This window comes from Pipistrellus kuhlii, unplaced genomic scaffold, assembly GCF_014108245.1.
Source record: "Pipistrellus kuhlii isolate mPipKuh1 unplaced genomic scaffold, mPipKuh1.p scaffold_m20_p_16, whole genome shotgun sequence".
Taxonomy (NCBI): Eukaryota; Metazoa; Chordata; class Mammalia; order Chiroptera; family Vespertilionidae; genus Pipistrellus; species Pipistrellus kuhlii.
Window position 1 is genome coordinate 20837019 of NW_023425471.1, and position 24836 is coordinate 20861854.

Genomic DNA, 24836 nt, shown 5'->3' on the forward strand with positions numbered 1-24836 from the left:
TTCATGGAGTGGAAGAAATAACATCATTCCCAGAGTCATAAAAGCATGAACAGACTGTTGAACCTCAGAGGGAAGTCAGGGGAGAGTGGATGGGAAGAGATCAACCACTTAACCTGTATGTATATATGCATAATCCGACAGATAATAGGGTAGTAAGGGCCTGGGTTGAGGAGGCACAAGATGGAAGTGGGCTGGAAGGGGTTAATGGAAGGAAAAGGAAGACCCATGTATTATTTTCAACAATAAATATTTTAAAAAAGGAAAAAAATGGATTAATCTCATTAAAATGTCCATACTACCCAAAGCAATCCATAGATTCAAAGCAATTCCTATTAAAATACCAAGGACATATTTCACAGATAAAGAAAAATATTCCAAAAATTTATATGGAACCAAAATAGACCCAAATAGTCTGTGCATTCTTGAGAGAGAAGAACAAAGTTAGAGGTATTACAATGCCAAATATCAAACTCTACAAGGCCATTGTAATGAAAATAGCCTAGTTCTTACATAAGAACAAGAATATAAACAGTGAAACACAAGAGAGAGCCCAGAAATCAACCCATATCTTTACAGTCAATAAATTCCAACAAAGGAGGAAATAGCATACATTGGAGTAAAAGCAGTCTCTTCAATAAATGGTGCTGTGAAAATTGAACAGATATATGCAAAAAGATACACACACACACACACACAAAAAAAAACAAACAAACACACAAACTGACATCATACACAAGAATAAAACGAAAATGGATAAAATATTTAAGTGTAAGTTGTGAAGCCACAAAAATTCTAAAAGAAAATATAACAGCAAAATCTCAGACATCTCTGGCAGCAATATTTTTGCTGAAATATCTCAGAGGGCAAGGGAAACTCAGGAAAAGATAAATAATTGGACGTACATAAAGATAAAAAGCTTCTGACCAGCAAAGGAAACCATTAACAAATGAAAAGAGAATGAACTATATGGGAGAACATATTCATCAATGATACATCTGGAAGGGGTTAATTTCCAAAATATATAAAGAAGTTACACAACTCAATACCAGGAAGACAAACAATCCAATTTAAAAATCAGCAAAGGACCTGAATAGATACTTCTCCAAAGAGGACATACAGATACCCAATAGACAAATGAAAAATTTATCAAGGTCACCGATCATTATAGAGATGCAAATAATTAAAAGAACAATGATGTATCACCTCACACCTGTCAGAATTGCTATCCAACAAATCAACAAATGATAAGTGCTGGCTGGCAAAGATGTGGAGAAAAAGGAACCCTCTTGCACTACTGGTAGGAATGCAAGCTGGTGCAGTCACTGTGAAATACAGTATGGAGTTTCCATGCAAAAAAATTAAAAATGGAATTCCCATTAAACTTAATGATTCCACTTATAAAAATATATCATAAGAAACCCAAAACTGCAATTACAAAGCACATATGCAGCTCTGTGTTCATAGCAGCACAATTTACAATAGCTAATATTTGGAAACAGTGCAAATGTCTATGAGCAGATGAGTGGATAAGAAATATGTGGTGCACTTGCATAATGGAATATTACACAGCTGTAAAAAAGAAGGAACTCTTACCATTGGCAACAGCATGGATGGACCTGGAATGTATTATGCTAAGTGAAATAAGCCAGTCAGAGAAAGACAGGTATCAGATGACCTCACTCATATGTAGAATCTAATGAACAAAATAAACCCATAGACATAGAAGCATGGGATACACTGAAGAATTTCAGAAAGAAGGTGAAGGTGGGTGGGTGAAGAGAGATTAACCAGGGAACTTACATGCATATATGCATAGCCCATGGATACAGGTAATAGTGTGGTGAAGATGTGGAAGGGATAGTTGCTGAGTGGAACAGTTCAATGGGAAAATAAAATCAAAGGGGATATCTATAATTCTTTCAATAATAAAGGTAAATTAAAAAATAAACAAGATGCCTGCATCTTCTGGAGGTGCTTGCAGCCTTGTAGGAGAGGAGACCTACTTATATCAGTTAGTAAGCAGTAGAATCTTTTCATCTACTGAGATAATTAAGAGAAGGGAAGTTTTACATGTAGATGGAGAAATCCAAGGACTTCAGAGAAATTGCATTAAAAAAATATATATTTTATTGATTTTTTTACAGAGAGGAAGGGAGAGAGCTAGAGAGCTAGAAACATTGATGAGAGAGAAACATCGATCAGCTGCCTCCTGCACACCCCCCACTGGGGATGTGCCTGCAACCAACGTATGTGCCCTTGACCAGAATCGAATCCGGGAATCTTCAGTCCACAGGCTGACACTCTACCCACTGAGCCAAACTGGTTTCAGCAGAAGTTAAATTTTGAACAATGCTTTGAAGAATACTTTATCCTGGTCTGCTGTTGAGTGTCAACCTAATGAACCAGTAGGTCATGGCACAATTTCTGGTCAGGGCACATACCCAGGTTGCAGGTGTGATCTCTGGTGTGGGGTGTGCAGGAGGCAGCCCAACAATGATTCTTTCTGATCATTGATGTTTCTATCTCTCTGAAATCAATAAAAATATATTAAAAAATAATACTTTAGACTTAAAAAAATGGACTAGTTGTAAATTTAGAGTGAGGACAGTGAGGACATTACAGTAAGAGAAAATGGCAGTCATGGTAATTAGTAATTATATTTTCATATCAATGAGGTTATGGTAATTAACATTTAATTTATTAATACATATCTAAGCAACATGGTATACTTGCCAAATTTAATATAAATTTTATTTTTCTCTTATCTCCTGGTCCATGACATTTCAGAATAAAATTTTATGTTAAAAAATTAACTTAGTCTATTATTGATGGTCTACACATCCATTATGATTTTAATTATCTATGGTCATTCAGTATATTAATTTATGCCCTTTTATTCAGTTTGGTGTGTATGTTTCTGTATGCTGATTCAAAGTAGAAATGCCTAAAAAAACAAGAAGAAAAAATTCTTTTAAATGTTTTTTTGTTGTTCATTCACACAATTTTCATGGTGTTATTAATAACACAAAGGATTTTAAGGATATTACTATTACTATTATTATTTATTATAATTAAATATAATTCTGATGTACTATGTCCTTAATGCATAAATATATGTACTATCTCCTTAATAAATTCATTTTCTACTCAATTATTGGAATATCAAAATTACTACCTTAGTATACAGTTACTACTATGATAATCAACTGTCACTATATTATAATAAAGTGTCATTTTTGTGAGCAATGTTTTTTACCAGTCATTCACAATAGCTGCTGCTGTTTTTTTAGTAAAAGTTGATGTTACACAACAGGGAAGTTTTTGACTAAAAACCAAGATGCTAAATAAAATAATTATTATTTAGATATGTGGTATACCTGTTATAAGACAGCTTATAACAGGCTTTGGAGATTTCATACCAGTTTTACAGAGTCAACCATAAAAGTAAATACAAAAACAAACACATTCAGTTTTGTTCTTCTAATGAGAGATTTGTGGAGAAAATAAAATGAATTAGTTACACTGAAATTATAGTTAGCAAATGAAGCATTCAGTGGCCAATTTTAAATCAACTAGAGGGCCAATGCATGAATTCGTGCATAGGTGCAGTCCCTTGGCCTGGCTGGCAATTGGGGCTGATCATGGCTGGCTTGCTGTGGGGAGGGAACATGAGAGGTTGGCCAGCCTCAGGAGGATGGCTCCTACATTGAGCATCTTCCCCATGGTGGTCAGTGTGCATCATAGCAACTGGTCAACCTATCATTCTGCCATTTGGTCGCTTAGGCTATTATATATATAGATGGTATGAGTTCATATCATGTCAAAATGTAAGCAGAGTTTTTCTGTGTATATTGCATTCCTGGAAACAGTATTTGTTTGTTTTCTCTAATTTTAAATATTTTCTGGTGAATAGTACATGGTAAGCATTTCTATCTGAAGAGTATATATATATATATATATATATATATATATATATATATATATATATAATTTCAGAGAGGAAGGAAGAGGGAGAGGGAGATAGAAACATCAATAAGGAGAGAGGGTCATTGATAGGCTGCCTCCTGCATGCCCCTTACTGGGGATCAAGCCTGCAACCTGGGCATGTGCCCCTGACTGAAATCAAACCTGGGACACTTCAGTCTACAGGCTGATGTTCTATCCACTGAGCCAAACCAGCCTGAGCTATTTAAAGAATTTTAATTTTTATAATAAAAGCTTATGAATATATGGGTACTGATTTACTCTTTCACTTTAATCCCCACATCTTTTACTGAAAATAGACTATTTGGCCAAATGTTGATTTACAAATCAGAAATTGCTCTACTGACTATACAGAATGCTGAGAACTCAAATAACATCACCTAGCAGACTATCATTTTATGCTAAATATCACTGGATTATACTGTTAACATGGGAATATCTACAAACTCACAACTACTTTCACTCTATCAACTAATTTTCTCTGAATATTTTTATCTTTCCACTTCCTCATTCCAATTTTCCTAAATCTGTCTTCCTATCCTCTTCTTCCTATTTGAGCTTTTTATTTTAAACTTCATCATTGGAATTTACTAAAGAGCCAATTAAAATTATAAAATGAAGGCCAGGCTGCACTAATTGTTAATATTACATATACTAGAGGCTCAGTGCATGACATTCATGCAGGGAAGGGAGTTTCCTCAGCCCAGCCTGCACCCTTTCCAATTGGGGGATGTTCCCTCTGCTCAGCCTGCACCCTCTCCTATTGGGGGATCAGGCCTAAACCTGCAGTTGGACATCCCTCTCAAAATCTGGGACCACTGCCTAATAACTGCTCATCTGCCTGCCTGCCTGATTGCCTGTAACTGCCTCTGTCTACCAGCCTGATCACCCCTAACAGCCCTCTGCTCCTGGCCTGGTTGCCCCCAACTGCCCTCCTCTGCTGACCTGATTTCGCCCCCCAATGGCCCTCCTATACCAGCCTGATCTTACTGCAACTGCCCTCCTCTGCTGACCAATGTGGTTCTGATTGATTAGTTTCTATGCCAGTCAGTATCAAAAGCTCCTCCTGCTTGATAGCCATTGGATCCCCACAGCACCCAGATTTGGTTCTGATTGGTCAGTATCTATGCCAGTCGGCATCAGAAGCTCTACCTCTTAGGCAGCCATTGGTTCTTCACATCACCCAGATTTTGTTCTGATTGGTCGGTTCCTATGCCAGTCAGCATCTCTGAGCCTATCAATGGGGCCTGATCAGAGCAGCAGGGCTTATCAGCAGCCCTGGTGGAGGCCTGGAGAGAAATGAAGGCATGGCTGCTGGCTAGACTGGGAGAAAAAAACAGAGGCAAGTGCTGATCAAAAGCTGTCACAGAGGCAATGGATCAGTCCCTGCTTCTCTCCTCAGGCCTCTCTCTGATCCTGATACTTAGCCCCTTCAGCAGTCAGTGCAACCCAGAGCTGACTGCAGGACTGACTTACGAGCCTCGGTTGTTACTGGTCATTACAACCCAGGGTTTTTATATATTAGGATGGTAATAATAGTGAAGTAATTAGTCAGGACATTGCACAAGCTACATTAATCAGCTATATATAGAATATTTAAATTGAAAGGTATAGAAAAATCTGCTTTATGCCATGGTAATCTTTTTGGCATTATATTAAACATAGCAGATATATTTATCCCACATCTCTTATTTGCATTTGCAAACATATGTGACTATTAATTCTGTATTTTGAATTCTGAAGATTCTTCAGCCTATTTCCCCACCTCCACGATTCCTCCAACTAATCAAAATATAAGTCCTCTAGCTAGTTTAGTATGGCAGGTCTATATTTAATGGAAACACTAAGATTTTTTTTACTGATCTCTCTCTTAAGGAAGCACTTCATAATTTTTCTGTGTAAATTAAGCTTCTATCCTAAAACATTACAAGTTTTATTTCTCAATTCATTTCTAAGCTCCTAGTCAACCCTCATTATGATTCATTCAAGAGGGAACAAACCAATCAAAAATTGTAGTATTGTTGGGAACTGGATAGTTCCTGTAGTTGTGAATATATCCCATTTAGTAATTTCCTCCATCTATTTTTAAAACAATCTAAAAATGAATACAGTAGACTTTAATGTGTGCCCTGTTATACTCTGAGAATTCATTGTTTTAATAAACAAAGTATTACTGAATACCTTGTATGTACAAAAGCCCAAAGTTTACCGTTTGACAATTTTTAAATATATATTCTCTTATTATACAACTTCCTGATGATTCTTTTGATATACAAGGTAGGAGTTATAGTTAACCTGAGCCACTTGTGTAATATTTATTTTTAACAACTAATTTCAAGTCAATTGTAGGAATCAGAGGGGAAATTAAAGACTGAGGAAGTACTGTATTTCCTAAACATCAAAAGGTGAAAGTTCAAAGAGCTGCTTTAAAAAAAATAAATGAAGCAAGACATTGTAAGGGAGAAAAAACATAATATAAAATTTATTTTTATAGTTATATAAAATAATGTGAGCAGGTACATTTTCTAGATGTAATGCTGATTTACATAAATAAATGTTACCTCTTAATGTTTTTGCTATACTTAGTTTTTTTTTCTTCTTTTCTTTAATTTTCCCCCTTAAGTGCTCACCCCGGTTTTCCAATAGATTCTAAGACCTTCAAAGAGAGGGGTCAATTTTGTTGTCATTCCTCTTTCTTCTAAAATAGTGGCAGTATGGCAAATAGGGACATACTAATAAAACTTGAGTAAAATTCCATTTCCAATATACCTAAATTCTTGTCCTTGAGTTGTCTGTTTAACCTTAAAGAGCCTTAGTTTGATCATCTGCAAAACTGGGATAATAAAATCTATCTTGTAGCATTGTTGTGAGGATTACAAATGATGTTTACAAAATCTTAATCAAGAATCAGGTACTCAAAATAATAGTTTTTACTATAATTATGGTTGTCTGCTACTTACCATACATAAAGCCTATTCATATACTATTGATAGATACTTAGAGAATCTCAAAATGATGATCTTACTTCCTTCCATGTGAAAACATGTTAATGGAGTCATGGGATTATAGACATACATTTTACTCATTTAATTTTTTTATTTTTTTAGTTTATTGATTTGAGAGAGAAATCTCTATTTGTTGTTCCACTTATTTATGCATTCATTGGTTGATTCTTGTATGTGCCCTGATTGAACTAATGGGACTCTTAACCAACTGAATTGCCCAGCCAGGGCCTCTCCATAATTCTTATAAAAACAGTTTTATTGAGATAGAATTCATACACCATACAATTCACCTATTTAAAATGTGAATGTCAATGGTGTTTAATACATTTACAGATAAGAGCAACAATTACTAACGTCAATTTAGAACACTTCATTGCTTTGGAAAAATCCCCTGTATCTTTTAGCTATCACTCCCTATGAACTCCCACCCCATCAGAGCTAAGAAACCACTAATCTATTTTCTGTCTCAATGTACTACCCTGTTTTGGACATTTAATATGTGGCCTTTTGGACTGACATTTTAAATTTTATTTTAGAGAGAAAGAGAAAGAGAGAGATAGAAACATTTATTTGCTGTACCACTTATTTATGCAATTATTGATTGATTATATTATGTGCTCTGATCGAGAATGGAACCTGAAAACTTGGTGTATTGGAAGGATGCTCTAAACAACTGAGCTACCTGGTCAGGGCCAATTTCACTCATTTTTAAGAACTAAGAAGAATTTAGAGATATTACTATTTATTTTTTAAATTTTAGTATAGTTTGTATATAATATTATATTGGTTATATTAGTTTCAGGTGCACAATATAATGATTTGATATTTTTATACCTTAAAGTGTGAGCATCCACTAATTCTAGTTATCTGTCACCCTGTAAATTTATCACAATATTATTGACTATTTCGCCCTTCACCTTCTTTACCTATCACCCCACTCCCTCCTTTCTATTTTTGTTTTGTTTTGTTTGCTAATTTTAGATTCCACATGTAGGTGAAACCATGTATTATTTGTCATTCTCTGTCTGATTTATTATCATTTTTTATAACACATTCACTTATGAAATGTTAAACAGAAGCCTAAAGGAGTAAATAAAATAGAAAGTAAACAAATAAATAAACCCCAAATTTTCCATTTCTCACTTTGTAGTTTTTGTTTTTTTAACCAGAAACTAAGGACAATTATGCTTGTATTTTATATTTAGTACCCTTTTAATTTAAACATGAAACAAGACACATTTTAATTCTATTCAACAAAATGCAATAAAATATCAAGTTGTCAGACTTGAAATTAAATATAGGATCTCATTGTATTTGTATTCTTTTCGGAAGAACATTCTTTCTGTAAAGTTATTGTACTACTTTAAAAATAATTGCAAGCTCTTGTTTTATAATTAACTGTTATATTTCCTATAGAGCCTTCCAATTTCCAGTTGTGAGCATGATTATATATATATATATATGATCTGTTTCAGTAACATAAAACTTTGATTCTTGCATCATTTCCTATAGGCATCAAAAATATATGTGTGTGATTTGGCAAGTTTTAAGTGGATTGGTTTTATTTTCCACACAATCATCTTTTAATTACAAAAGCCTTGCCTCATTGTTTTGGTAACACGGGGCTACTACAGACTGAAAAATCAAGTGCAAAAAGTTAGGACTATAGAAAAATTGGTTCTAAGAAGGGTTTATGATGGATATGTTGGTTTCAGAAACTGTTCCGTATTCTATTTGATAAAATTCTGACATAAAACCATTCCTTTAGTCCAGGTTTGAATTTCTGATCTTGCTATCATTACATAAAGGTTCTTTAACTTATCTTTGAGTATATAACAAGAAATTGACAGCAAAGAGTTAGGGACCAATCTATTTCTTTCAGAAAACAAATTTGGAGTAACTCAACCCTTTTATAATACACTTTAAACAAGTTTTCCCTGACAATGTCTTATATTGCAAAGTGAGTACTTAAATTAAAGAAATTTCTGCCGCCCTAACTGGTTTGGCTCAGTAGATAGAGTGTTGGCCTGTGGACTGAAGGGTCCCGGGTTCGATTCCAGTCAAGGGTGGTGGGAGGTGTGCAGGAGGCAGCTGATCGATGTTTCTATCCCATTGATGTTTCTAACTCTATGTCCCTCTCCCTTTCTCTCTGTAAAAGATCAATAAAATATATTTAAAACAATTTCTGCCGTCAAAGTTTCTATTAAGAATTTAGCCAACACTAATTACAGGGTTTTATCCCATAACGTAAGAAAATATAGTTATAAAATTACATAAAGTACTCTAATTATGAAAATTAGCTTTAGATGCATACATTTAAATATGACTTTAATACTACCCTCATAATTTGGAGGGTGTTGCAAATATATCTGTGTGTTTTTTTAATGATACTTCCTAAATTAATTAATTTATTTCTGTTACCTTTCATAGCATCCATGCCTCCCACAGCATAAAGTGCCCCCACAGTTGATTTTCTAGGCTTTGTCCGAGGGCTTTGCATCATAGGTCTTCTTTCAGGTAAGAGATGATACTTCATAGCTTCTATCAGAAGTTTCTGACATTCAAGGTCACCATTAAGTATGGAACTATTTTCAAGATCTGCCAGTAACTGAAAAGTAATGATACATGGTATATGAGGTGAAGAGGCCACCATTAGAAAGGACATATTTTTGTTTATATAACTTTGGAGAAAACTGAAGCTAAATCAAATGTTATTATTATTTAACATTTTAACTTATTTTGTACCATATTTTATGTTCACTTATTTAAAGTGATTTAAAGCCTCATGGTATTAGCTAATAATCAATGAAGATTTATTTGACATATTCATCTTTTAAGTATATATGCATATAATCTCAAGGAGTGAAAGAGCACTCATAAAATATGTTATTGAAAAGCAATCAAAGAGTAAGGGTTTGTATGCACAAAGCAAGCATCTCTCAGTCTATGGCATGTAGCTAGAGAAGCAGTCATGTTTTTGGTGGATTTAGGAGAGGTGGTACAGACATGCTCAGTTAAAATAAAATAATATTATCCATAGGAGGTTGCATCTTTATCATTAAATCACTTTTGTAAAGTATTCTGAAAGTAGGTCTTTTAAAAATTATTTACATGTATATGTATAACATCAATAAGGTACTTGTATTAGTAATGTCAACAGCTAATACATTAGCACTATTAAGTGAGTAATACTTCTAAACAATACTCCCTGGCAGTCAATAGAACACTTATTGAATGGGATAAGAGCTAAGTAAATTATTTTTCTTGAAATGAGTTGAGAAATTAAGCTTTGTTTCAGAATTTTGCCAAGGGTTATTTAGATTAATTTCTTTGCGTTTTGGGACCACAGTGTCATAGGGAGGAATAACAAGCAGATTGTTGGAGTGGAAGTGTTAACCTCAATCCATAAAACTTCACAGAAGTTTCCTGTTCTGTACTGGTTAACCCTAGCTCTGTTCTTGCTCCACCTGTCATCTCTGATGGATCTCTGTTTTGACTTAGCGAGTGAGATCCCAGGCATTTCCTCAATTCATACACTTCTGAAAATAGGTTTGCAAACTGGGCTATATAGTTGTTGATTTTTTCAAAAATATTCTTTGGAGATTTATGAACATTTATAAGTATATTTAATTTTTAGGGTACTTGTTTAAGGACACTTTTAAACTTGCTTTGGAAGTTATATTCTGTATGCTATTGCCCACCACTACCACCATCAAAAAATGTTTTCAACGTCCACATTTTAGGCATAAGGCCCACTCTGGGGCGGGAGGCCAAGGCACCGCTGGTTTTGTGTTTGGGCTGGAAATTTTCCCACTCCCATAAAGTAAGGAAAGTTCAAACTAAGAATCTTTCTGAAAGAATATCATATAGGCTTACAGCATTGTACAGTTAAAGGGTTCTGGTCCTTTATACCACTGCATCTTAAATTTTTGCATGTTTTAAAATCATATGGAGAACATATTAACAGATTCCTTGGAATCACCCCCCAGAAATTATTTTGGTAGGCCTGTTGTAGTGGACCTGAGCTACTGAGTTTCTGACAAGCTCCCGGACAAGGCTATGTTTCTGGTTCAGGGACATTTTGAGCAGTACTGCTTTAAAGAATATCATAAGTCAAATAGACCATATCATGAGAATAACACACACACAAGTTATATACATTCACAAGAACACATAATTTCTATAGTTTCTGAACGTTGGGTCTAACATGACATATATATTTTAATGTTTCTCTTTTTGATGTTACTATTGCCTTGCCCTTTGGATAATGTTGCTATACTCAGGAGGGTAGTCAATGTTCTTTCATTAAATATAGACAGATTCTGAAGAATAAATATGTAGTTCCATGGTATTTAATTAACAACTATAAGTTAACAAGCTAGAGAAACCATAAGTTCAATATTGACATTTAATTAGTAATTTTTTGAAAATAAATTACTTTTAATGTTTATGAACCTACTGCCTCACTTAGTACAGATAAGGTCCCTCCTTTCAAAGTGGATGATATTTGAAAACTTTAGTCACAGTCTATACAGTATATGAAGTATATATATGTGTCACATATTAATGAATATATAGTATGTAAATGATACATACTATTGGCCAATTTGCTACACAGAAATAATTGTGGTTATCAGTAATGGTGGAATTATATAGAGAGAACTGCACTCTAACATCATTAGATTTCACATACTAAAATTCAGTATGAGGTGGGTCAATCCTGAATCTTATTCAAGGGTGTTTGTTTTTAGAATAATTTCTACTATAATTTCTACATCTCCACATGAGCTTTCAGCATGCATGTGGAGATGTCATTATTATAATATTATTTTAGTGCATCTGATACTACTATATAGTACTCTTTCGATCCTTGTAGCTAATTATCCATGTTAGTAGAATATAATTCCTTTCTACAGTCCTCTCTGGTATGATCTTGTACTGATTATTATCACCTTGCCTGGAAGGTAAGCATGGAAAGAAAAAGTTAGCCTAGTCATTTTTCCTGCTTGTTTTAAGTTCTGTTTGGTGAGAGGAAATTGAAACTGACGAGGATGCTCATTAGATAATGTGGATTATCTATAGTTTTTAAAAATCTTTGTTTCCTCTCTCTTCAACATTAATATTACTGATTGAAGACTGGGCATGTCCTTCTGCCAAACAAATCCTGTGCTTTCCAATTAACCAAATTCCTCTGAATATAATACAAGGGACAAATCAGGAATGGATTAATGCCAAGTGGTAGTTTAAAGTATAATTATATTACTGGTAAATGTTCATACATGTGGTGGAAGTAATGGCAGTCTGATGTAATAAAGGAGCCTGGACAGTTCTTGTTGCCTACTCTGCACATCATGCCCCACCCAGTCCATCAGAGCATGGAAAATGGTTTCTTCATCAGGCACGTTAATATCATCACTGCACAGAAGTTTGGAGATTTCATTAGCTGGAAGCAGGAGGAATTCTTGGTTCTTTATCACATCGATGAAGTGTTCCTAGAAAAGAGAGGTCATCTACTGAAACTTTGTTCTTTAGAAACTTTTAAAAATATATATATATATTTAAAAATTATTGATTTCAGAAAGGAAGACAGAGGGAGAGACAGAAACATCAATGATGAGAAAGAATCATTGGTCAGTTGTGTCCTGCATGCCCTCTACTGGGGATTGAGCCTGCAACTTGGGCATGTGCCCTTGGCTGGAATAGAACCTGGGATCCTTTGGTTTGCAGGACAATGCTCTATCCATTAGCAAAACCAGCTAGGGCTCTTTAGAAACTTAACAAAATAAGCATATCAAAGAATTTCACTTTGAGAAACTTCACAAAAAGAATGGGTACTGAGAGAGGGAGAGGGAGAGGGAAGCAAATGCTTCTTCTTGAAATTATTTAAGTACCCAGGAATGGCCCTAAGCACTTCAGAGCTCATATGGATAGTGTCCAAGTGGATAAGAGTGCCTTTATCTTTCAGCTTTTGTAGGTCACAACAGCTTATAACTCCAGAAATGACTGGCCTGTTGGTCTTTAGCTGGAAGAATTTGTTTTAATAAGTTCTCCATATGATTTTAAAAAACATTAAGAGAAAGGCTGAAAATTTTCAAGCTGGAGGCATTTTTGGGTGCTTGGGAGAAGTAAGTCTGGCTGTCAACACAGAAAACAACACACTGAATTTCTTTGAGAAGAAACAAAATATTGATGAAAAAACATTTTCTACTATGGAAAAACATTGTCATATATTTACCAAGGCAAAGGTATCTTTTAGAATGAATAACAATCTGCAGTTCCCAAAAAATATAAAAGGGTCTCCCATGTTTGTTTGTTTTTGAGGGGGTGGGTTATCTTTCAATTTTTATATATTATACCTTAATGTTCTCTTCTGTCAGTGTGTTGTCTTGTATTTTGTCAAGCATCAAATTTTAGGCAGCTGTGTTTCAATTTTCTTTTATTGAAACACCACTATATATTTTTGATGATTCATAATGTTATATGTTTTTATTTGACAACATAAAGATTGTTTCCAACATTTTATAGTAAAGATCTCAATTTTTAAATGCAATGAAAAATGCTTCTGAAATGAAGATAAACATGTCTAGTTGGTAATTTACATTTTACAATAAATAGATACTATTCTGGAAGCAGTTTAAGAGAGCTTATGAGTAGCTGGGGGAACTGGATAAATCATATCACTTCCTCAGCTCCACTCTGAGTTTAATCATTGTGGAACTGAGTTAGTCTAATAGCAAACTTATCCATACAACAACCATCACGTTTGACAGACCCATCAAGAAGCTCTGATACCATAAATGCGAGTTAACTCCCTATTTAGACAAACTTCCCTCTTGTGACTAAGGCAAACAATTCAGAGACTGGGGTCCTTATATGTAGCTGATGACCCTGTCTGAAAAGTCTTTAACCTGTAGCAAAATAATGGAGCTATTACACATGTATAACACTTCAAACTTAATGGATTTCTTTAAAAAATATGGTCATTACCAATGTGGTCTTGTGGGAAGTGGAATTATTTATATAGAAAACAGGCTGTGTGAATTGTTTGGTCTCCTGTGCAATAAATGTCAAAGTATAGGCATATCTTGGAGATATTGCAGGTTCAATTACAGACCAGAAAGAACTTAATATCACAATAAAGTGAGTTATAAAAACCTTTTGGTTTCCCAGTGCATATAAAAGTTATATTAAACCACACTGTAGTCTATTAAGCATGCAATAGCATTATGTCTATAAAAACAATGTATATACCTTAATTAAAAATACTTCATTGCTAAAAGATGCTAACCATCATCTGGGCCTTCCTTGAGAAATAATATGTTTGCTGGTACAGGGTCTTGCCTTGATGTTGAAGGCTTCTGACTGATCAGGCTGGTAACTGCTAAAGGCTAAGTGGTTACCAAAATTCCTTAAAATAAGAAAACACTGAAGTTTAATGCATTAATTGACTTCTTTTTACAAATGGTTTTTCTGTAGCCGTGCAATACTATTTGATAGCAGTTTACCCACAGACCTTCCTTCAAAATTACAATCATTTCTCTCAATCCCTGCTGCTGCTTCATCCACTAAGTTTATGTACTATTCTAAATCATTTGTTGTCACTTTAACATTCTTCAGTCTTCACAGAATCTTCACCAGGAGTAGATTCCATCTCACAAAACCACTTTATTTTTCCTCACTCATAAGAAGCGATTCCTCATTCGTTAAAGTCTTGTCATAAGACTGCAGCAATGCAGTCACATCTTCAGGCTCCACTTCTAATTCTAGTTCTCTTGCTTTTTCACCACTTCCCCAGCTACTTCCTCCAATGAGGTCTTGAACCCCTCAAAGTTATTCCATGAGGGTTGGAATCAACTTCTTCCAAACACTTAATTTGATAATTTGACTTCTTCCCATGAATTTGCTCATTGTGTAAAACCCACTCAATGGTTAATGGGGTCATATTCAGTCAATAAACTTGAATTATGCCTCTGAGAAAGTTAAGAAATCATTAAAATGGTTTATATGATGGTCATATTTAAATATATCTGGAAATTAGATTTTTTGTTAGAATTTGTTATGGCTTCAGAGTGGCTGCCTGATGTGATTACTGAAAATAGCCTAGTGATATAGGTAATTAGTGTAAATAAAAATAAATTTACTGGTTTGAATTACCTAGATGTAGCATTGGAATATACAGTACTATAGAGAACATATAGTTAAGCTTACATATTAATTTTATATTTTTTTATTCTGGAATTATTTGCTCCTAATTTCAAGGTAAAACTTTTCTTCCATGCTCATTCTTAAGAATATTTTTGTACCTTTGGTTTGATATTCATTTTTTAAATCTACATTTACATTGTAAAACTTATTAAATAAATTTAGCATACTTGCTTAATGTTTCATTAATGTAGATTACTGTTTATATGATTATAGTGGTTATGCATCAACTTGACTGAACCAGGGAATGTCTAGACTTTTGGCTAAACATTCTGGATGTGTCTATGATGGTGTTTCTGAGTTGGGCCCATACACATTAGGGAGATTAATCTGTTTTATGTAGTCTGTGATCAAACAATTGTAATCAAATTGTTAAAATAATTTGTGTTTTTATACTCTTAATACAGCATTATAAAAACATTATTATAACAAGAGCTTTACCTATTTTACTCCACTAATAATATATACTAAAATAGCTAAAGAAGAGGAATTAAAGAAGACAACAATATTGTTTTTATGCACATCCTGCTTTAAAAATCACATAATAGGAAAAGGAAGAGAAGGTGGTTTTGAGCAACAAAAATAATTCAAGCTGTTTATCGGCATGTGTTTTGTCTGCAAAAGTAAGATACCAGCCAGGAAGCTGCTAATACTTAATTCAAGAATTTAAGTAATTTAACAGGAAGTTTTCCATGTTTGGTTTTTAAGGTAGGATTAACCTTTAAACTACATAATTGCTGTTCTTATAAATTATATTGTATCTATATCTGGGATATAGTAATATAAATATCATAACTAAATGACATATGTTAAAACACCAATCCATTATAATATAATTATCCACATAATGCTTCAGGAATATGTTTGAAACTTCATATTTTCAAAATTGACCAGAGATGGAAAGATGAGGGGAAAATTTTTACAATAATTTTTAGAGAATTAAAATATTAGAACTTTGGACATTTTAAAACTATAGAAAATAATTTTTATTTATATACATCTTAATCCTCTCAATCCTAAATTTTAATATTAATGTTATTTTTTTTCTTATTCTTAGGAATAATTTTCTCTACTGTTCACTTTTATGTATGTCTTTTAATATTGAATCTTTGAGTGTGTGTTTTTTTTTACTGTAGCAATTTTCTTAGCCTGAAATATTTATCTTTTGATTGTCACAGAAAGATCTCTTCTGTTGTTTCCTGCTTCAGAGGTTAAAAAGTTCATTTTCTTCTTTACATTAGGCAATTTGTATCCTGATAATGGTAAAAGTATGTTTACCATATGTCTACTGTTCTTTTGCCTCTCTAACAGATGAATCTTTCATGTCATGGTCACTTGTCTGAGTAAACATAGTCTTATGCCATGCAGCTTTCAAAGAATTAGCATATAAGAATGTGTTTACTCAATTTATTATGATTAGTAATAGAATTGAGAGGTGGTTTAAATTAATTAAGTTAAGGGATTGGACCACAAATTGCTTTTAACCAAAATATGTTTTCATTAAGACAAAAAATCCATACAATAGAATTGTCTGAGTTACTATTGAATAATTTTCTAGTTCTTAAGCATTTTAATCTGTATTAATCTATCAATTTTTATTTATTGAATATTTTCATTATAAATCATAATTTGCACAAAGTTAAAAATTAAAGTTCTAAGAGTGCAAAATATTTGGAAAATTATGTTTTCTTAATAATGTGGATTTGAATTGAAATATGCTTGTAGAATTTAATTTGGGGCAATATTTTCATTTCTTCAGGCTTTGATATTCCAATAAACCTTTTTTAGTTTCAAGAATGAGAAACTTGATTGAGTACAACTCAACCAGACACATATTTTAATCTAATGTCTATTATTTGAAAGTCAGGGTTAGCGAGGGACAGCCAAAGGACTGAACAAACAGGCTGTGTGGGGCAACCAGACCAGCAAGGGGGCCAGTTGGGGACAGCTGGCCAGCAAAGGGGAGCAGTTAGGGGCGACCAGCCAGACAGGCAGGTGAGTGATTAGGAGCCAGTGGTCCTGGATTAGAAAGGGTGCAGGTTGGGCTGAGGGGGACCCACCCACACACACACCATGCACAGATTTTGTGCACTTAGCCTCTAGTGTATATATATTTATGTACACATATACATAAACATATCAGCAAAAACAATCAGTAACTTAGATACTGTGTTAATACATTACTATAAATTAATTTGAATCAGTTGATTTTACCATTGTGTATTTATGTGCCACAGTCAGGAGCTCTGTACAACCCTGGGCATCTCCAAATGACCGAATCCCTAAGCAGTTTGAAGGATGGAGTTGCTTTATGAGAAAATTGGAGCAGACGTCAATAACTTGAGTCAGTTGCAGGAGACAAGCTGCAGCCAGCAAACTTTCGATAGTATCTTCTTTCAGTTGCAGGACACCTAGATGGTTTGAAAAAGTAAAGAATGATTACTTGTCTCATAAAGTAGGACACAAATAAGCTAGTTAGTTGAAATTTTCACTTTCTCTCATTAGTGAGATTATATTTTCAAGAGTACAGTAACCACCATCTCAAGCCAACATATACTATAATAGTACAAGAGAATTTGTATAAATGCTAATAAAATGACTGACGGAGGCCGAACTACAATAAATTATCCAAAAACACTGTAGCAAATGAACATTGAATACTATCATTGCAAAGAAGAGCAACTTATTTCTTTATCTTAGTCCTGCAACTAAATCTTATATATAAAAAAACGCTTCATATTATGACTTAAGTAACATAATGCAATCTTGTATAAGGGTAATACAATTGGCCAAACAGATATCAGTCATTTGTGTGGAAAAAATCGTGGTACATAAGAACATTGAGCTTCTGTGCCAGTTTTTTAATCTGTATTTATTAGCTAAGAAGGATATCTTGGCCCAAATATTAATTCTGGAATTGATACTTGATACTGTCTTAAAAAAAGAAAAAAAAGAAAATGTTGCCAACAGTCCTTGAAATAAGAATTGCTTATATTATATTATAAATTAAACTGTTTTATTTATATTGGTATATCTATTATTTTGAAGCAAATATTATATGAATTATTATAAATGTTATGTTATTTTGATAAGTTAAATTGCCAATTTTTTTGTTTAAACCAAGCTATTGGTAAGTTATAAATAATGATATTTCATATGAATTTTATATAAACTGGCCTTGTAAAATACCTTAATATTGTTTCTATATGTTGCAAAACTATAAAGAATAATACATACTATGAGATGCTTTATATTTGGTTTACCCTCTAAAATATGTTATAAAGGGGTCCAGTCCAACAGTAGACTTTCTCGTGTTGTTTCTTGTCCTGGATTTTGAAGGAAGAGCCCTGCCTATATTTCATGAGACCCAGAGAAGTATTAACTATTCTCAGTTTCAGACCTAAAGATTCACCTGCTATAGACATTGAAATCTGGCCTGGATATCAGGATATTGATTTCTAAATAAGTGAAACTCTTAGGAGAAAGCATAACAAAAAAGCTCCTTGACAGTGGTTTTGACAATAATTTATTAGATAAGACACCAAAGCATAAGCAAGAAAAGCTAAAATAAACAAGAGGAACTACATAGCAAAGAAAACAAAAAATAAACTGAAAAAGCAACTGATAGAATGAGGTAAACTATTTGCAAAACATATACATGAGAAGGGGTTAATGTACAAAATATGTAAAGGATTTATACATTTCTATAACACAAAATCAATCTAATTAAAAACGGGCAAAAGGAATGAATTGACATTTTTTTTAAAGAAGATATACACCTTGCCAATAGGAACATGAAAAAGTGCTGGACATCACTAGTCATCAGGAAAATGCATATCAAAACTACAATGAGATTTCACCTCATACCTGTTAGGATGGTTAATAGTAAAAACAGAAGGGATACCAACATTAATGAGGCTTTGGATAAAAGGAAACTGCTGTGTATTGTTTCTGGGAATTTCAATTGATATACCCATTATTGCAAACAGTAAGAAGGTTTCTAAAATATTTTAAAAAATAGAACTATGTATGATCCAGAAACCTCATTCTGGGGTAAATACCTAAAGGAAAGGTATTTATGTATCTACACTCTGATGTTCATTGCAACATTATTAACAGGAGCCAAGATATGAAAACAACCCATCTTTTGACAGATGAGTTGATAAAGAAAATGTGTATTTATATAGATAGGTATATATATATATATATATATATATATATATATATATATATATATATATATATATATAAAATTGAATATTACTTACCTATGAGAAAGATGGAAATATTGCCATTTGTGACAACATGGATGAACTGGAGGACATTATGTTAAGTGAAGTTAGCCAGACACAAAAAGTATAGTATCACTTGTATGTGGAATAAAAAAAAAATGATTTCATAGAAAAAGTAAATAAATTGGTTGGTGCCAAGGGGTGAGAGTTGCACAAGGTAAATGTAGGTTAAATGATACACTTTCTGTTATAAAAGTTCTGGGGATCTAGTGCACAGTATGGTGACTGTAGTTTATACTGAGAGTGAATCTTAGGTGTCCTTATCACATACAAAAAGAGTTAACTATTTGAGATGATATATGCATTAAATATCTTGATCTTCATAATCATATATACCACAAATCATCACACTGTAAATTGACAAATTTAAATACGTACAATTTGTCAATTATTCTTCAATAAATTTAGAATTAATGAATGAATGACTACATACTTAGATGAACACACATACATACTATTTGGTCCCAAAACACATTCTGTTATATCTGTTTATTTTAAAATTTGAATATACATAACTACATATTTCAAATAAAGAGACTGTACAAATTTCAAATGTAGAGTTAAAATATCTGGCTTGTAGTCTCATTTTTATAAATGACAGTATACCCATATTATGAAAGAGAAGAGGGAGAGAGAAGAGAGAAGAGAGAAGAGAGGAGAGAGGAGGGAGGGAGGGAGAGAGAGAGAGAGAGAGAGAGAGAGAGGAAGGTCTATTCTCTTATGGTCATATTTTTTAAATATCATAGTTCTTACTTCTTGCCTTCTTGTTCTTTTACAGTATACTAATGGTGTGGTGCATGAAATCTGTGCACTTGTGTGTGTGGGGGGGGGGGGGGGGTGCGGGGGAAATCTCCCAGCCTGGCTTGTACCCTCTCATAGTGTGGAAGCCCTGTTTTCCATCTGGGGCTAGAGCCGGGGAAAACCTACAGACCCCAGGTTGGGCCATGACAGAGGCCTGTGGACCCTCAGAGGCATGTCTGCAGTGGAGGCCTCCCTCTGCGCATGCCTGCCTAACTCCTGGCACAGGTGTGTGGAGACAGAGGCTTCCTTCTGCGTGTGCCTGCCTAAGTCCCAGTGTAGACACATGGAGATGGAGGCCTCTGCCACTTCCTGGCCACTGGGTCAGGCTTGCGGCAGAGGCCTCCTTCTATGCATGTCCAACTCACCCCTGCGGCAGCCCTGCCTTGTCCCCAGATGCTACAAGGCCCCACCCATCCATGCCTGCTGTGAATGCCACCTGCTGAGTGGTTATGACATTATGGTGTCCCAGACAATTTGCATATTCTTTTATCATTATTATATAGAATTGAATTTAAATCCTGATTCTGCACCTTATTACTTTTTAAAAAGTTACTTAACTAGTCTATTCTTAATTTTTAACTTGTTGAATAGGAATAATAATAATGAGGGTTATATAATATAGTATTATTGTAAGGATTAATTGAGTTAGTATACGCCAAGCACTTACCTGTGTAAGCATACTGCACCAAGGAATTAAGAGCAATAGGATCAATTCCTTCCATCTTGACCTCTTGTTGTTTGGCTTCAAGCAAATCATTAGTAAACATTGCAGCAAAATAATCAGACATGGCACTGAGAACCAACCTGGAAATAAGAAGTTTTCATAGTAAAACTAGTGAAATTAGAAAGGCAAATAGTAACTTGATATTCTTTTAAAGGATTTGTGATGTATTTCTTAATCATTTTTTCAAGTTTGTATCTTCTAAATATACCATAGGAAATTGAATAATATACAGTAAAGCTTTTGGAAAAAAATGTTTCTTTATTGTAAAAGCATTGTATATGTACCCCTTTGCCCAATTGAGCCCCTTCACCTAGCACCTGCATCCCAGGCCTTCAATACACTATTGTCTGTATCTATGATCTATGCATAAATGCATATTAAGTTCCCCAGTTAATCTCTCCCTACCCACACCCACCTGTACCTTCCCTCTGAAATTCATCAATCTGTTCCATGTTCTGTCTTTGGATCTATATTTTTCATCAGTTAGGTTTGTGCATTAGATTCTGCATATGAGTGAGATCATGTGACACTTGTCTTTCTCTGGCTGGTTTATTTCACTTAGCATAATATTCTCCAGATCCCTTCATGCTGTCTCAAAGAGTAAGGGATCCTTGTTTGGACAGCTGCATGCTATTCCATGATATACATGTACCACAGAATTTTTATCCACTCATATACTGATGGGCACTTGGGCTGTTTCCAAATCTTAGCTATTGTAAATTGTGCTGTTATGAACATAGGGGTGCATATATTATTTCTCATTGGTGTTTTGTGTTTCTTAGGATATATTCCTAGAAGTGGGATCACTAGGTCAAATATTAGTTTCTTTTTTAACTTTAAAAAAAAATATTTCAGAGAGGATGGGAGAGGGAGATAGAAACATCAATGATGAGAGAGAATCATTGATCAGCTGTCTCCTGCATGCCCCCTATTGGGGATCAAGCCTATAACGGGGGCATGTGCCCTTGACTGGAATCAATCCTGGGACACTTCACTTTACTCTATCCACTGAGCCAAATCAGCTAGGGCCCTTTTTTTTTTTTTTTTTTTTTTTAAACTTTTTGATGAAACTCCATACTGTTTTCCATAATTGCTACACCAGTCTTCAATCCCAAAAGCAACCCTTTCATTCAATATAGTACTGGAAGTCTTAGTCATAGTGATCAGACAAGAAGAAAAACTAAAAAGCATCCAAATTTGAAAGGTGGAAGTAAAGCTGTCATTATTGGCAGATGAGATGATATTGTACATTGAAAGTCCTAAAGAGTCCACCAAAAAACTACTAAGTTTAATAAATGAGTTTGGCAATGTAGGCAGATACGATGCAAAATTAGCAGAATACAATATTAATACCCATAAATTTGTCATTTTTATTCACCAATAATGAACTCTCAGAAAGAGAAACTACAAAAAGCAACCCCATTTACCATTGCAACAAAAAAAATTAAGACATTTAGGAATAAAATTAACCAAGGAGATAAAAGACCCGCACTTGGAAATCTATAGGGCAGTACAAAAAGACAGAAAGGAAAATATAAACCAGTGGTCATGGATTGCTAGAATCAACATCATCAAAAACTTCATACTACACAAGCAATCTATAGGTTCAGTGCAATCCCCATTAAAATACCAATGTCATATTTTACACATCTAGAACATACACTCCAAAAATCTATATGGAACCCAAAAAGATGCTAAATAGTCTCAGCAATCCTGAGAAAGAACATAGTTGGAGGGATGACAATACCAGATATCAATTTATACTACAGTGCCACTGCAATCAAAACAGCCTGATATTGGCACAGGAACAGGCATGTAGATCAATGGAATAGAACAAAGACCCCATAAATCAACCCAAACCATTATGCTCAATTAATATTTGACAAAGGAGGCAAGGACATACAATGGAGTAAAGATAGTCTATTCAATAAATTGTGTTGAAGAAATTGGAGAGATACATGGAAAAAATCAAACTAAGCCACCAATTTACACAATACATATGAATAAATTCAAAATTGATAAAATGACTTAAATGTAATTCATGAAACCAAAAAATCTTAGAAGAAACCATAGGCAGCAAAATTTCAAACATCTCTTATAGTAATATGTTTGCTGATACATCTCTTAGGGCAAGAGAAACTAAGGAGAAAATAAACAAATGGGAATAAATCAAAATAAAAAGCTTCTGCACAGTAAAGGAACAACCAACAAAATAAAAAGTGAGTCCCCTGTATGGGACAACATGTTTTTCAACAATATATCTGATAAGGGGTTAATTTCCAAAACACTGAAGCAACTCAAGTGTTCCAATTTATAATCAATGGACTGATTATTTTTCATTCATGCTTGTTCATTCATACTCTAATCACCAAACATTCTGTCTGCATAAGGATACTTACCTATGAGCTGGGATTCGGAGGTGTCCAACAATGAGGAACACATCACAGAGTTGTTTCTCTTTCAGGTAGTTCTGCATTTTATGGAGAGTTTTCTCTGCATGATTTACAGCATGGAACTCCTCCTCAGGTATACTGAGATTCATTTCTTCAGGATGTTCAGTATGTAATCTGAAAGGGGGATAAGAGTAAGAATATGGTTTATTCTCCTAGTGAATGTGCTAATATACAGTGGAAATTTAGGCACATCAACTTTTAAAAGAAATGTTTTGGAGTACAGATTAGTTGCCTAATCTTCCATTAAAGTAAAGTGTGATGATTAGTGTTTATATCAGGAACTGAACCATACTATGTATGGTGCAGCTGCAGGGCTAGTATTAATTGTCATATACACAAACATGAACTTCAAAATGCTATCATATATCTTTAATTTTTCTTGGTATTACAATAATGACATTAGGCATGATATTGTAGGCAGGATTCACAATTATGTTTCAGATTTGTTTATGGCTTGAAGCTTCTTCATGGTGTACTCATTAAACATTATAAGTATTTATTGAATAATCTTAAGTTTTAGAGTTGCATAACATTTTTTATAATATATCAAACCTATCAAGAAAATATACATATTTCCATCTTTCATATTTGTTTACCAGCTTTACTGATATATAATTAATATAAAAAGTGTGCAAGTTTATTTTACTTTTTGTATACCCTTTTTTAATATTCATGTGAGGACATGCTTAGAGAGAGGCAGGGAGAGAAGAAAGAGAGAGAGAGAGAAAGAGATGGAGAGAGAAAGAGAGGTGAGGAGAGAGAGAGAGACAGAAACAGACAGAGACAGAGACTGATGTGATAAAAATATTGATTGGTTGTCTTCTATAGATGCCCCAACTGGGAATCAAATCCAAAAGTCAGGTATGTGCCCTGACCAGAAATCATCTAACCAGCAACCTTTTGGTGCACAAGATTCCAGTCAGCCAACTCAGCCACTCTGTCTGGGCAACATTGTGTAAGTTTAAGGTATACAATATGGCGATTTCATATGCCTAGATAGTGTGAAATGATTACCACAATGAGATTAAAATATCCACAATCTTGCATAGTTACCATATTGTGCACACATGGTAAGAACATTTAAATTTCACTCTTATAGCAATTTTCAAGTATATAATACAGTACTGTTAACTAGTTACAATTCTGTACATTGGATTCCCCCAAGTTAAGTTATTCATCTTGTAACTGGAACTTTGTGCCCTTTGACTCTTTAGAACAATATGACAACTATTGATTTTATAACACTGAACTATGTCGATGTGTCTTTTCAACATCACAAAATGGCAGATTTAAATACTAATGCAAGCACATAGAAATTTACAATCAGTGGAATCTGAAAAATTTGATGGTTGGGTGAGCATGCTTACATACTTTG

At 34.0% G+C, this 24836-nt stretch overlaps 1 protein-coding gene across 1 annotated transcript in view; it reads right to left on the reverse strand.

Moving 5' to 3' along the window:
- KLHL4 (kelch like family member 4) overlaps positions 1 to 24836 on the reverse strand; it is a 79679-nt gene that overhangs the window by 13683 nt on the left and 41160 nt on the right. The window contains exons 2-6 of the mRNA XM_036439946.2: positions 23408 to 23575; positions 20952 to 21088; positions 17406 to 17602; positions 12269 to 12481; positions 9411 to 9597 (exon numbers count right to left, since the gene is read on the reverse strand). Of these exons, the coding sequence (XP_036295839.1) occupies positions 9411 to 9597; positions 12269 to 12481; positions 17406 to 17602; positions 20952 to 21088; positions 23408 to 23575 (902 nt within the window). The remainder of the gene's footprint in view (positions 1 to 9410; positions 9598 to 12268; positions 12482 to 17405; positions 17603 to 20951; positions 21089 to 23407; positions 23576 to 24836) is intronic.